This window comes from Mytilus edulis, chromosome 7 (assembly GCF_963676685.1).
Source record: "Mytilus edulis chromosome 7, xbMytEdul2.2, whole genome shotgun sequence".
Classification (NCBI taxonomy): Eukaryota; Metazoa; Mollusca; class Bivalvia; order Mytilida; family Mytilidae; genus Mytilus; species Mytilus edulis.
In genome coordinates this window covers 65,349,066-65,363,331 of record NC_092350.1, presented here as the reverse complement: position 1 = coordinate 65,363,331, position 14,266 = coordinate 65,349,066, and the positions used below count along the sequence as shown (strand labels likewise).

At 31.8% G+C, this 14,266-nt stretch overlaps 1 protein-coding gene across 2 annotated transcripts; it reads right to left on the bottom strand.

The window, feature by feature from the left end:
• Window positions 1-1,118: 1,118 nt before the first annotated feature.
• LOC139481999 (DNA repair protein XRCC4-like) lies at window positions 1,119-14,259 on the bottom strand. 2 transcript variants are annotated; one of them, XM_071265631.1, is made up of 11 exons: window positions 13,983-14,259; window positions 12,624-12,768; window positions 11,584-11,774; window positions 10,201-10,365; window positions 8,862-8,918; window positions 8,307-8,364; window positions 7,201-7,291; window positions 6,021-6,051; window positions 5,581-5,684; window positions 3,315-3,398; window positions 1,119-1,371 (listed from the first exon to the last, which is right to left on the bottom strand). In XM_071265631.1, the coding sequence occupies exons 2-11, from the start codon at window positions 12,751-12,753 to the stop codon at window positions 1,251-1,253; spliced, it is 1,032 nt and encodes a 343-aa protein (XP_071121732.1). In that variant the 5' UTR covers window positions 12,754-12,768; window positions 13,983-14,259; the 3' UTR covers window positions 1,119-1,250. The 2 variants fall into 2 exon arrangements, with proteins under 2 accessions (XP_071121732.1, XP_071121733.1); XM_071265632.1 differs by having other exon boundaries at window positions 13,966-14,082.
• Window positions 14,260-14,266: the final 7 nt, after the last annotated feature.

Below are 14,266 nucleotides of genomic sequence, written 5' to 3'. Positions count from 1 at the left end.
CTAACACATAATTAAACATAAACACGATAATAATCAAAGAGCTTTATATATAAGCACTGAATGGTAAAGATTGCTTCAATTTATCAGTGGGAATTAAAATTAAATATTGCTTTGGTTGCAGTTGAATTAACAGCAATTCTAGACAAAGGAAGATAAATCCATTGTTATAAAGATGACTTTAACAAAAACATTTTTAGAACAGGTATGAGATATTAGGATGTATAAAATGTTATGATCAATGCACTATATTTTGTGTATCAAAGAGGTAGTGTGATAAGACTTAGAGGATATAGATATCAAGTCAGTCCCCTAAGGTTTTGATTGCATTTCAAGCAATCTTTACCCCAAAAGTATTATGCATCCATAAAGTATAGATTGGTCCATCCCAATAATTTCACTTCGGGTTAACCTTAAAACACTTATTGTTTTTTTATAGACATCGGCCTCAATTATGGTTACCTTAATTTTAATTAGTGAATAAATTATTATATTTTTAATCAATGCAAGTCAAAACTACAATGTAATAATTAACAAGAATGTGTCCCTAGTACACGGATGGCCCATCTGAACTATCATTTTCTATGTTCAATGGTCTGTGAAAATGGGGGAAAATCTCTAATTGGCATTAAAATTAGAAAGATCATATCAAAAAGAACATGTGTACAAAGTTTCAAGTTGATTGGACTGCAACTTCATTAAAAATTACCTTGACCAAAAACTTTAACCTGAAGCGGGACAGACAAACAGACGAACAAACAAACAGACACGTTGCATTCTTAGGAAATTTGTTTCATAATCTACACATATCAATAAAATTACATTTCCATGTCTTGGATCACATTGTTAAAATATAAAAAACAAGAATGTGTCCATAGTGCACGGATGCCCCACTCGCACCATCATTTTCTATGTTTAGTGGACCCTGAAATTGGGGTAAAAACTATAATTTTGCATTTAAATTCGAAAGATCATATCATAGGGAACATGTATACTAAGTTTCAAGTTGATTGGACTTCAACTTCATTAAAAACTACCTTGACCAAAAACTTTAACCTGAACAAACGGACGGACGGACGGACGGACGTCCAGAAAACATAATGGCCCTCTACTATCGTAGGTGGGGCATAAAAATCAATATAACAATAATAATTCCTAATACAGTACAAATCCTTTGATGGTTTCATATGAATTAGTAATCTCTATGACCCTGAAATTATAAAAATCACAGTAAAATTTTGGAATTTAACAGATTATATTTCATCAAGCATAGCGTCAGCATCATTGTCATATGAATTCCCTGAGGATGCCCTTGATTTCCTTGTACTTGATGGTCTCTCTGAGGATCTACTTGTTGATGGTCTTTCTGATAAACTACAAAAAAATAATACATTTATAATATTGAGAAGTAAAATATTAAAAATGCTTAGGTATAACTGTAGTAGAAAAATAATCAGTTAATATTGATTTGACGTATCAACGATATAATGATGAGGCTTAGAAACCTGGGAAATGCGAGGCTCTGTCAAGCTTTTTCCATCAAAAGACATATTAACACAAGTGGACATTATTGTATACTGTATGATATCCTCCTAGATGCCTTTACTGCCTTGGTGGTCTTGAGGTAGTGTGGGAGGTTGTGGGTTTGAACCCTGGCTGTGCAAACCAGACTTAACAAGAATGTGTCCCCAGTACACGAATGCCCCACTCGCACTATCATTTTCTATGTTCAGTGGACCGTGAAATTGGGGTTAACCCTCTTATTTGGCATTAAAATTTAAAAGATCATATCATAGGGAACATGTATACTAAGTTTGAAGTCGAATGGACTTCAACTTCTTCAAAAACTACCTTGACCAAAAACTTTAACCTGAAGCGGGACAGACGGACGAACGAACAGACGGAGGGACGAACGGACGCACAGACCAGAAAACATAATGCCCCTCTACTATCGTAGGTGGGGCATAAAACTCAGTATTTCCTGCTTTTCCACTTATAACGCACATGGCATCAATGAGTAAGAGTAACGATTGGTTGGGTTGGAGTCCAAATAATGTGTGCAGGTAAAAAGACATGTCCTCCTGTGAACTGTTACCTTGTTATGTGGCTCAGCAGATATGTCAGTCTATTACAAAAGCAGGGTTAAGATATCGCATCCTGAATGTGCATATTAATTTGCCATATAGCCTTTTTGTACTGAGGTGATGTAAAGGCAGAAAGCGTCAATGTAAACAATCTAGTTTGTCTTTTATAATGTTTTGTTGGGTTGCTGTCTCATCAACAGATAACACATCACATTTTATTTATACCCACTATTTAAGTATGATGGGATGATTGAGTCTAATAAAATTGAGAATGGAAATGGGGGAATATGTCAAAGAGAAAACAACCTGACCAGAGAGGAAAAAACAAAAAAAAACAACCAAAGACCACTAATAGTTCTTCAACACAGCAAGAAAATCCAGTACCCAGAGGCTGGCTTAAGCTTTGAGCTGATAAGATCCAAGGGTTGCAGAGAAGAAGATTGACAATGAAAGTAGATTTATAGTTATGATACTGTTGTCAGGTCACTAAAGATTGCTTATTTTGGCGTTAATATTGATTCACTTATAGGGTCTTTGCATCTGAGCTTAACACATTTATTAAAAAACCAGTTGTTGGCATGACACGGGTTATGTTCTTCTCATATATGTTATGATGGTATGATACTAATCCCCTAACGGGAAGGATTGTACCTGATATTCATATGATGAAATCATAATCTTTCAATCAGTTTAATTGAAGTCTGGAGCTGGCATGTCAGTTAACTGCTAGTAGTCTGTTGTTATTTATGTATTATTGTCATTTTGTTTATTTTCTTTGGTTACATCTTCTGACATCAGACTCGGACTTCTCTTGAATTGAATTTTAAGTGTGCGTATTGTTATGCATTTACTTTTCTACATTGGCTAGAGGTATAGGGGGAGGGTTGAGATCTCATAAACATGTTTAACCCCGCCGCATTTTTGCGCCTGTCCCAAGTCAGGAGCCTCTGGCCTTTGTTAGTCTTGTATTTTTTAAATTTTGGTTTCTTGTGTACAATTCGGAAATTAGTATGGCGTTCATTATCACTGAACTAGTATATATTTGTTTAGGGGCCAGCTGAAGGACGCCTCCGGGTGCGGGAATGTCTCGCTACATTGAAGACCTGTTAGTGACCTTCTGCTGTTGTTTTTTCTATGGTCGGGTTGTTGTCTCTTTGACACATTCCCCATTTCCATTCTCAATTTTATTATAAAAGAAATGCACTTAATAACCATCTATTTAAATGGAAGTACCTTGTATTTGAATCCTTTGAAGAAACTTTAGGTAGAACTGGTTTATTAGGTGTTTTCTTGTTTGTCTCCCTGGTCCTTCTTGGTCTATAAATATAAAATTCGATACAATTTATACAGTACACATTAACCCCAAAAAATCCATTTGAATTTTCAAAATGAATATCTAATGATTGTGGGCGATGCACTGAAATCTGTTAAAAAATAACTGCATAGCATAAATCTATCATAAAAGTCAGCAAGGAATTTTTTAATGTTTCAACTCCGTGTGTATAGATATAGGAAGATGTAGTGTGAGTGCGAATGAGACAACTCTCCATCCAATAACAATTTAAAAAAAAGTAAACCATTATAGGTCAATGAACGGCCTTCAACACGGAGCCTTGGCTCACATGGAACAACAAGCTATAAAGGGCCCCAAAATTACTAGTGTTAAACCATTCAAACGGGAAAACCAACGGTCTAATCTATATAAAAAAAAACAAGAAACGAGAAACACGCATAAATTACATAAACAAACGACAACTACTGTACACCAGATTCCTGACTTAGGACAGGTGCAAACATTTGTAGCGGGATTAAACGTTTTAATGGATCCAAAACTTCTCCCTTTTTCTGAAATAATCAGTTTTCGAAATCATTTGACAAGATTGTATGATGAATTCATGCATTCTATGTGTCCACAAAATACTTAAACAACCACATCAATCAATAAAACATGGTAACAATATTTTGAAACATGACAATTCACTGTAATTTTGTATACATGGTATAGGAGGAGATAACTCAGATAATTAAATGTAATATTATATATATAGGAGATAACTCTATACTTCTTATAATTGGTCCTTAGGACAGTCAAGGGTCTAACTTAAATAAGTTATTAGAGAAAAATAACCTGCATGTGTTATTACAGACACTTTCATGAGTTGTCTACTCTTTTTTCCTTAATCTGTAGTAACATATGTTTGTTATCAGTTAAATATATCATAAATATTTTATCTTTTGTGGGCACTTGGGAATACTTGAAACTTTGCACAGTGGCTTAATATATTACCTTGATAACCAATTTCCTAATTCCATTAATACAATTTTGATCAACCATAGTTAATCAATGAGACAAGGCCTTTAAGGGAAAATTAAGCTATAATAACAAGGCTTAGTTATTACAGGCATGTAACTTATTATATGAGAGTAAATGAGACACTTGGGAATTACTTGGAATCTTGCACAGTGCCTCATTACAAGTTCTGATCATCATTTCTTACAATGAATTGAAATACATTGTGATATATGTCTGAGCAAAGTCTATAAAGAGATTTAAAGAAGCTGTAATAACACCCTTTCGTTATTGCAGGAATATATTTTCTGTAATAACATAGGTGTACTATGCATGATTGGTGAACTATGAATTGCTATATCTTTACAAAGTTTAGTATACACAAAGAAAATTATAATATCAATAGAACTTGTGAAAAATTTAACAAAATAAAGTTTGTATATTGTCCCTTTGAAACATGTAACATACATATGTTATTACAGTATTTTTATATTTTAGCCCACAATAACGACATGCATGTTATTTTTCTCTAATAACTTATTTAAGTTAGACACTTGACTATAGGATAGTTTTTTCATGCAATATTAAACTTTTTTTTTAAATTTTACAATTCTAAAATACTGCTATAGGATATTACAATCAACATACAATTGTTATTTTAAGTGCCTTATAACCCAAACAGCATCTTATACTCTTATATATGAAAAAAAAACAAGGCTATAATAACTTTCACTTGTATTTTTGTCCATCTGATGAGTTAAGCCTTTTTCAACTGATTTTTGTAGTTCGTTCTTATGTTGTACTGTTATACCACTGTCCCAGGTTAGGGAGGGTTAGGATCCCGCTAACATGTTTAACCCCGCCACATTATTTATGTATGTGCTGTAATTCAGTGGTTGTTGTCTGTTTATGTGTTACATATTTGTTTTTCGTTCATTTTTTTTACATAAATAAGGCTGTTAGTTTTCTAGTTTGAATTGTTTTACATTGTCTTATCAGGGCATTTTATAGCTGACTATGCAGTATGGGCTTTGCTCATTGTTGAAGGCCGTACGGTGACCTTTAGTTGTTAATGTCTGTGTCATTTTGGTCTTTCGTGGATAGTTGTCTCATTGGCAATCATACCACATCATCTTTTTTATATACTCATTTTACATTGAATCATGGGCTCATTCGTTTGACTTAACTATGATAAAACTATATACAAACCTTGCAACAGTTTTTGGTTTGTCTTCATTCTCATCTTCTAGCACTAGGGAATCTTCGTCCATTGATCGGTTTGACTGCTTTGCTTTCTTACTGTGTTGTGTGACCTTAAAAAGAAATTTTGAAAAATGTTTATAGAAAAGAGAATATTTATTTATAAAGTTTGAATATCATTGTGATTTGCAAAACAAGGAAGATCCCATTTAAATCAACAACTGTATGAAATAAAATAAGACTTATTATTGCATTAATTTTTACCAAAATATTTTGTCAAAATGAAGAAAAAAGGCAGCTAGGATGAATTCAAGAACAATTTAATGAAGAGTTTAAAGATTATCTGTAATTAGCCAATTATTGAAGAAAATATTAAAGGCTACTTGCAAAGTGTTTAAATAAAAATTTCTTTCCTTTAGTTTAACTTAATATATAGAAGTGAATCTCACCTTTTCATCATCAGTGGTATTTTCGTCATCACTGAAATAATCAAAAACATCATATTAAACATGTACAACATCACAGATTAAGTTATTGTTGTACTTATCACATAAACAAACATGGGAGCATCTTTATTCAATCTTTACATTGTGTTAAAATTTCCAAAAAATATATTAAATTTTAATGAATATTTAACTTTGATTAAAGTGTAAAATTACCTCTGATCTTAAATTATAAATTACGTCCAAATTTCTACATATGACATTCAGCAATACTTAAGATTATGGTTGATCATATCCATGAGATTGATTTTCTTGCTTGAGCCGGTACCGCAAAAGTGAGAAAAGCAATGAAGTTGAGATGACCAATGATAATCTGTTTATAGCAATTTTACCTATGACGATGTTGTCAATTTCATGTCAATTTCATTGACAATGCCACATGCCCCCTTAGTTACTAGCGATAACTTTTCATATCACTCGACTGCTGAGAAAGGAAATCATCAAGATCAAAGGAAAATTCAGTAAAATAGCGATAAAGGCACTTAAGGTGGTACCTAACAATACAGGGAGATAACTCTGTAAAATCAGCTAACGTTTTAATTATGTTACGTTGTTAAGGGAATATTAAGCTTCTCAATGATCAAAATTTTGTCAAACTGCTATATAACCAGTGTAATTTTTCTGATAAAACGACTGGTTCAAATTTTTTGAAATTTTCATATTTTTGTCAAACATTGTCAAAGTAAATAATTTGTCAAAATTTTATTAAAATTAAACTAGCCAAATTAATTTTAGTGAACGTGTTGGGTACCACCTTAAAGATAGACTATTTAATGATTTAATATTTGATTCAACATACAAAAAGAGGCAGGATGGATAGGCAGATGCTTACTATTATACAGCCTGTCTATATCTGGCTTAAAAAGAGCAAAGGAATAATTTGTAATATGGATAAAAAAAATCTCAGTGAAGAAGTATTTGTCATAATGTTTTTATTCTTTTAAATTATCTGATATATTGCTGGTTAAATTGTTTAGCCCATTGGTCTGTACAATGAACTGCTGTTTTCGTTTCTCCAACACCCCCTTCCCCCTTCCCTACTTTAAAAAAAAAAGAAAAGACCTAGGGAGTTTCCATTTTCTGAGTTATAGTTAATATCTATTTTGTTTATTCTGTAGTAAGTGACCTGTAATTCATCTGCTTTGCTGAACGTTTAGTACTTTGCGTTGTTGTTGTTGTTCTAGAAGGTCCAGGGTCACCATTATTTACTGCCACACCTGTGAAGAATAATTATCATAAACTGTGATTTTAAAGATTCTTCATATATTTGTACACATTTTAAAACGTAAGAATATTTTTTTTTCATCATTATGCAAAATGTAACAGGATATAAGTACATTTATTAAATACATTACAGTGGGGGTTTCAGATCTCTTTATAAGGGTGCCCACCACAGTCATGCTTCAGTGATTCCTTAATTCATTAACCAAATAGGAAGTACTTCATTTCAGTATTACATTGTTTTGAATTTTAGGTTATTTTTCTCTAATCTTTATTCCTATTCCCCCCCATCCCCATTATTCTCTATTCCTTATATTTTAGCACCCCATTATTCACCTGTCCTGATTTTTGTTCTATTTTTCTCTATTCTTTACTTTTTTCTTCCATTTTCTTTAGTATTGGATCATTATATATATTCTCAATAAACAACATCCGGACCGTTTATAAGGTAGATTAATTGATTGTTGGTGTATTAACGCCACTTTTTAGCACCACATTTATGTTATTTCGTGGCGACCAATTTTTATTAGTGAAGGAAGATGGAGTCCCTGGAGAAAAACACTGACCTTCAATAGGAAAACTGACAATCCTAGCTATATAGTCAATTAAGATTAATGTGGAGTGCACCCACATGACTGGTGTTCGAACTCACAACCTCAGTGTTGACTGGCTAGTGATTACAGTAGTAGAACTACGTCAGTGGCGGATCCTGAGGGGGGGGGGGGGGTTCCAGGGGTTGGAACCCCCCCCTTTTTTCTTTGGCTGATGAATGCATTTGAATGGGGACATATAGTTGGAACCCCCTTTTATCCTGGGTTGGAAACCCCCCCTTTTTAAAATGGCTGGATCCGCCCCTGTACGTAGACCACTTGGCAACCTTATCAAGGTAAAAGATGGCCTTACTGGCAAAGTGGGTCAAAACTAAATGTACATCTGTGCCAATATGAAAACCTATCGACTTTGGTAAATTCTATTTTTCTAAATGATTTGTACAATTGATTTCAAACAAACCTCCAGATTCTTTCAATTCTCTGATCTTCTCTTTTTTACTGTTTAAAATTGCTGCAAACTAAAAAACAAAATTTAATAATTAAATAAGCAAGTAAAGACATACAAACTGTAAACATGTTTGTTCTTTATAGTTGAATTTTCAAAAAAAAATTATCATGCATATTTGTTAATCATTTGAGCTGAGTACATACATCATGAAATTGCTGTTATATTACAGTTATTGGAGTTTCTTTAATAGTGTTTACCCTAAACTATTTTATATACTGTACATGTGTCTAGATTGGTGCCTTCATTTCTGCATTCTTCAACTTTCAGACTATTTTTCTTAATCTATTACTTGCTATCCTTTTTTTTTTTTTAAACATTATCCTCTATTTTCTATTCTATTGGCCCATTTCTCATTTTCACTTTTTAATTTTTTGTTGGTTAATTTTTCTGAAAATGTGTCCCATTTTTCTGTTTTTCTCTTTTTTGTTGTTCCAATTTTCTTAAAACCTTGGTTCATTTATTCCTTATGTAGACCCTCGTATACCAAGCACAATTTGTCTTCCTTACTTTAGAATAAAGGTCCCTTTCTAATTCTTCCTTTGCAACAACACATTTTTCCAATCTCTACAAAACAGAGTAAGTCATGATTTTTTTCTAAACATATTTCTTTGATATGTACAACTGATATATCATGTATATACGAGAGTAAAATATCCTTGGAACATAAATTTTCTAAAATAAACTGAAGGAATCAAAATATATAGAAAGTGTTAACTTTAATATATACATAATATTTCATCATAAGGATAGGAGAAACATGGTTGACAGCCCAATGTGCACACCTTCTACACAATTACAAGAAGCTGTTGTGGTTGTCCTTGAACCATGTCTTTTCATATTTGTTTCTTGTTAATTGTTTTGTTATGATTATTAGGCCAGCAGTTTTTCACAATTGAATTGTTTAGTATTTTTCATGTTGGAGTTTTTATAGCAGACTATATCATATGGTATTGGTTTATCTCATTGTTGAAGGCCATATGGTTGTCTATAATTACTTACATCCACTTCATTTGATTTTTACTAGATAGTTGTCTCTGACACTGGCCATCACACTTCATCTCTTTATATTGATAATTTTAAAAGTAAAAATATGATATTGGAAAGAAAAAAGTATGCAATAAGAAGGAAGAAATGTAAGGGTGCAAAATTAGTTAATGAACACCTTATCCATATCTAGTGTGAAGCATAATGAAATTTAATAAACAAATGTTACATTTTTTTTAGTTTACAAGACATTTCTTCGTTTTCGATTTTTCAAGTATACGTTCAAGCATGCTAGTACAGAAAATAAGGATAAGAAATTGTCTTAAGAACTTCCTGACTGACTGGTAGTCAGGGATACTACTTAAACAAGTTAATTTTATTTACTTGAACAGGTAAAGAAAATATACACATATAAGTAAATTTGTAAGATACTTATACAAGTGAATTTTATTAGTTACATGTCCCTTAGACATTCAGAATTTTTTACTTGCCTGCAGTATAGGAAAAAAAGTCATCCTTTCTTCTTTTCTTGAGTTCTTACGATTGCTTTGCTCTAATAGAATTTTAACTTGTGTACCCTTTGCAGATGTCTTTACTAATCATTTAAGTGTAATTTCATGGAAAATGAAAATCCCATTTGTCTGTTATCTTCTTAACACTGCTTATTTACATGCCCAAAAGGAGAAATTTTTGAAGGCCAAATATACAAAATCTTTGCTCAATCAGTTTCTTTGATGAATTAAAAAGACATCAAGATGTACACCATAAGAAAATAGTCTTTAAATGTACAAAGAAAATACCAAAAGATACAAACCTTGCAAATACCAAATGTTCTTGAAAAATGAAAAAATAAATGTCCTACCTTTAAAGCATTAACTCTTTCTTGAGATAATCTGTCATTATCTGTTTGTAATGTTGCTATGTCTACTTGCTGTGATTTTGCACATTCAATACAATAATTAAGGACAGAACTTATGGCATCAGTGGCAGATGTGGACGACTTGAGTGTAGCTCTGCCTAACTGGAACTACACATGCATGTGATCATAGTAAGTTAAATTGTAATAAAATCAAAATAGTCATATTTACTTTTCATTCTATCCTTTACTTATTTTTTTTTCATAATTAAATTTCCTGACAGTCTATTTAGAAGTTCTTATTTTGTTGTTGTTGAAATTTTCAATATAACATAACTGTTCATAATGTTTCAAGGTTAAACATCACATTCCCCATTGTTCCCTGACAGTCACTAAAACCTCATTATTCTAGATTTGTTACATATACAGATTCACAGATGTCATAATTAGTTTCAATGTTTCATAGAAAAAAGTAAAATCACAAAAATACTGAATTAAGAGGAAAATCAATTTGGAAAGTCCATAATCACATGGCAATTTCAAATAACAAAACGCATCAAAAGTGAATGGACAAGAACTGTCATATTCCTGACTTGGTACAGGCATTTTCAAATGTAGAAAATGGTGGATTAAACCTGGTTTTATAGCACTAACCCTCTCACTTTGATGACAGTCTCATCAAATTCCGTTATATTTACATTGATGCGTTAACTAAACAGACACAATAAATAAATAGTCAAAATATAGAAATGTAGTTTGTTTTGTTTTTTTGTGAACTTTACGTGGTTTTATGAATTCATTTCAATCATTCATTATGTTCATCATCAATTTCCTTGTCTGTTGAACCTTTTCAGATTTGTTCTTATTACCATTGTGTTTTTATAAAGGGACATAGCAGCACTACTAAATATGCATTGAAATAAACCCGCCTATTAGCCTAAAATGAAATGTACATTGTACCCACATGGTTGTTTTAACCAATCATATTCCTGAAAATGTTCAGCAAGGTAAGATAATTAATGAGTATTAGACATGTTATATGTTAAAAAGTCTTTATTTAAGGAATGACTGTAATATTTTTTCTGTCTATGAAGAAATAACATAAACAATTTGGTGCACACTGAATAACCCGTGTAGCGGGTTATTTAACAGTGTGCACCATATTTTTATGTTATTTCAAATAGACAGAAAAAATATTACAGTCATGTCTCATAATTTAATTCTAAATTCCATTTTAAACCGTAGAAAACCATGAAAAAATGTTGACAACGTCACGGTCACATGACTAAATTATGTCTATGGGCTGATAACAAAATAACGTCAGCCAATCAGAAGACATGTTACTTCCAAAATTAAATTATTATTAAATAAATACATGTATTATCTTACTGTAATATCTTCTGCTGGAACATGTTTCTTCCAGATCAACTCTAAACTGTTATCTTTCTTATGTTTGACTTGGTAATTAAAAACAATGTCTTTCCCTCCTGATTTTGTCAATGCTTGTAATGTCTGTCTTGTAAATGTATTAAGGTCCATCTTGATAGCTAATCTGAGATTATCTAGATCATCTTCAGAAACTAAAAGTTTAAAAAAAATAAAAAAAATACTATAAACATTTATAAACATGATAAATTCAGAAATCATTGCAATATTTTTATAATTCAAATAATCATGATAATGTCAGTCAGGGGTACTACTTGTACAAGTTATTTTTATTTACTTAGAGATGTATAAGTAAATAAATTGTGTTTGAATAATCTCCCCTTAATTTTCTCAAAAATTTACTTGTATATAAGCATGATAAGTAAATTTTTCTTGCAATCCCACAAAAGTCCTCAAGTTTTGAGATGTGAAATCATGCCATTAATGATTTTCCCCAGGTTTGCACATTTTTTTTTAATTAAAGTTCAATGTTTCATCTCATTAATTCAACAAAGAAACTGATTGTGCAAAGATCTTAAGTATTTGCACAAGGCCTTCAAAAATTGCTCCTTGGGGGCTTGTAAATGAGCAGAGTTCTGAAGATAACAGACAAATGGGATTTTCATTGTCCATGAAATTACACTTAAATGATTAGTAAAGACATCTGCAAAGAGCAGATAATTTAAAATTCTATTGGAGCAAAGAAATCGTAAGAATTCAATAAAAGAAGATAAGATGACTTTTTTACTTCTACAAGTAAAAGATTCTGAATGTCTAAGGGACATAACTCAGTCAATATTTTTTTTTACCTATACAAGTAAATAAAATTCACTTGTATTTATAAGTATCCTACAAATTTACTTATATAAATATATTAATATTACTTCTTCAAGTAATTAAAAATAACTTGTATAAGTAGTACCCCTGACTGGATGTAACTGGCTAAGTATAGCATTACCATGATTACTATTATGATACCAAGTTCAACAGGGTTGATATCTCACCTTGACCTTTCCAAACATCTATGCCATCAATCAAGGTAAGCTTAAATCCTGACTTCCCGTCATCCTGATAGTCTGTCTGCAGGAAGCAGCCATTCCCATCCAACAAATCTAATTTAACCAAGGATTTCATGCTGGTCAAGTTTTACTGTAAAAGAACATTTTAAATTGTATTACATTATTTAACATGTTTAAAAGTATGGCTTTGAGGGTACTATCCCATGATGGCATGCATGATGCTGGTATAGTTTTACTTATTATTAAATATAAAACATTCCTCATTTTTTTAAAATCATATACCATTTTCAAGCATTGCAGGTTAAGGGGTATCTAACATGCATACTTGATCATGATGATGTAGAAAAATTAATTGTTTACTGTGTAAATTTTTTGATTTTTGTACAATCATGACAATACCAATTTTGTGGGTTTTATTTCTACAAATTTATGTAGCACAAAATTTAGACTTACATATATATTTATTAATTATTTATGTCTGAGCTCTGACAGATGATGACCCTCAATTATATACATAAAACAACAGGAATCAGAAATTCTATCAATAATAAGGTATAGGGGCAATTATTATTCTCAAAGTTCGCCCGGCAACCACTGCCGGCAACTATAGTATACTAAACAGGGGTGGACATGCCAGGTGGATCCAGCAAGGGGGGTTACAACCATTTGTCCCCATTCAAATGCATTGATCGTCAAAAGAGAACCCACCCCCTGGATTAGCCACTAAATAAACAGTGCCTTATTATTCTTAATGTTGATAGAATATTTGATTCCTGTGATCAAACGCCCATTTGTCGCTAGCTGATGTATGCAGTTTGATTGTTACAAGAGAATTTCCAAATAGTGTTTAAACTAAATTAAATTTGAGCAATAAAATATCTGTTGATTTTCAATTGATCTATATAGTGTACCTCACATAATCATGATAATGCTTAGTGCAAATAATTATGACATCTTGAAAGGCTATTATATTTTTTTCTTTGATGCCTTACCTTGACTCTGTAAAGGATACTTAATATGCACACAGTCACAGGCACTTGTTTCTATCCATAGAAGCTTTATATGGATAGTCGACCTTTCTATGGATAGAAACAAGTGCCTGTGTTTATGCATCTCAGCCTTGGGAGGCAACAAAAGATGGGCTATGGACGTCAAAGCAAAAATTTAACATAGCCTTCCAAGACCTGTAATTATTTGGACTAGATAATGCTCATCTTCATGTCATGTTGCATGATTGTTTTGATTTTGTGTTTGGTTTGACAAGATCTGATGTTTGCCATGATTTATCAAAATCAAATGATTGAGAAAATGTCTCATGAATTTATACCTATAAATATAGCTTACTATGTAAGAAATTGAAATATCTGCACACAATGTTATTATTTCTAGACTAAACAACTTTTGTTGCACAGCAAATATTCTAATGTTGGAAGATGACAAATACAGAGGTTTTCCGAGTAGTCTACTTATCTGTAGTCTCATGAGCAATTCTTAACTATTCAATGATTGCACCATTACGGTAATCTAAGCGATGTAAATTTGTCAAATGAAGAAAAAGATACAATTATATGATCATAATTATGAAATAATGAGGTAGAAATATATGTGAATAAGATATTCCGGGTTCA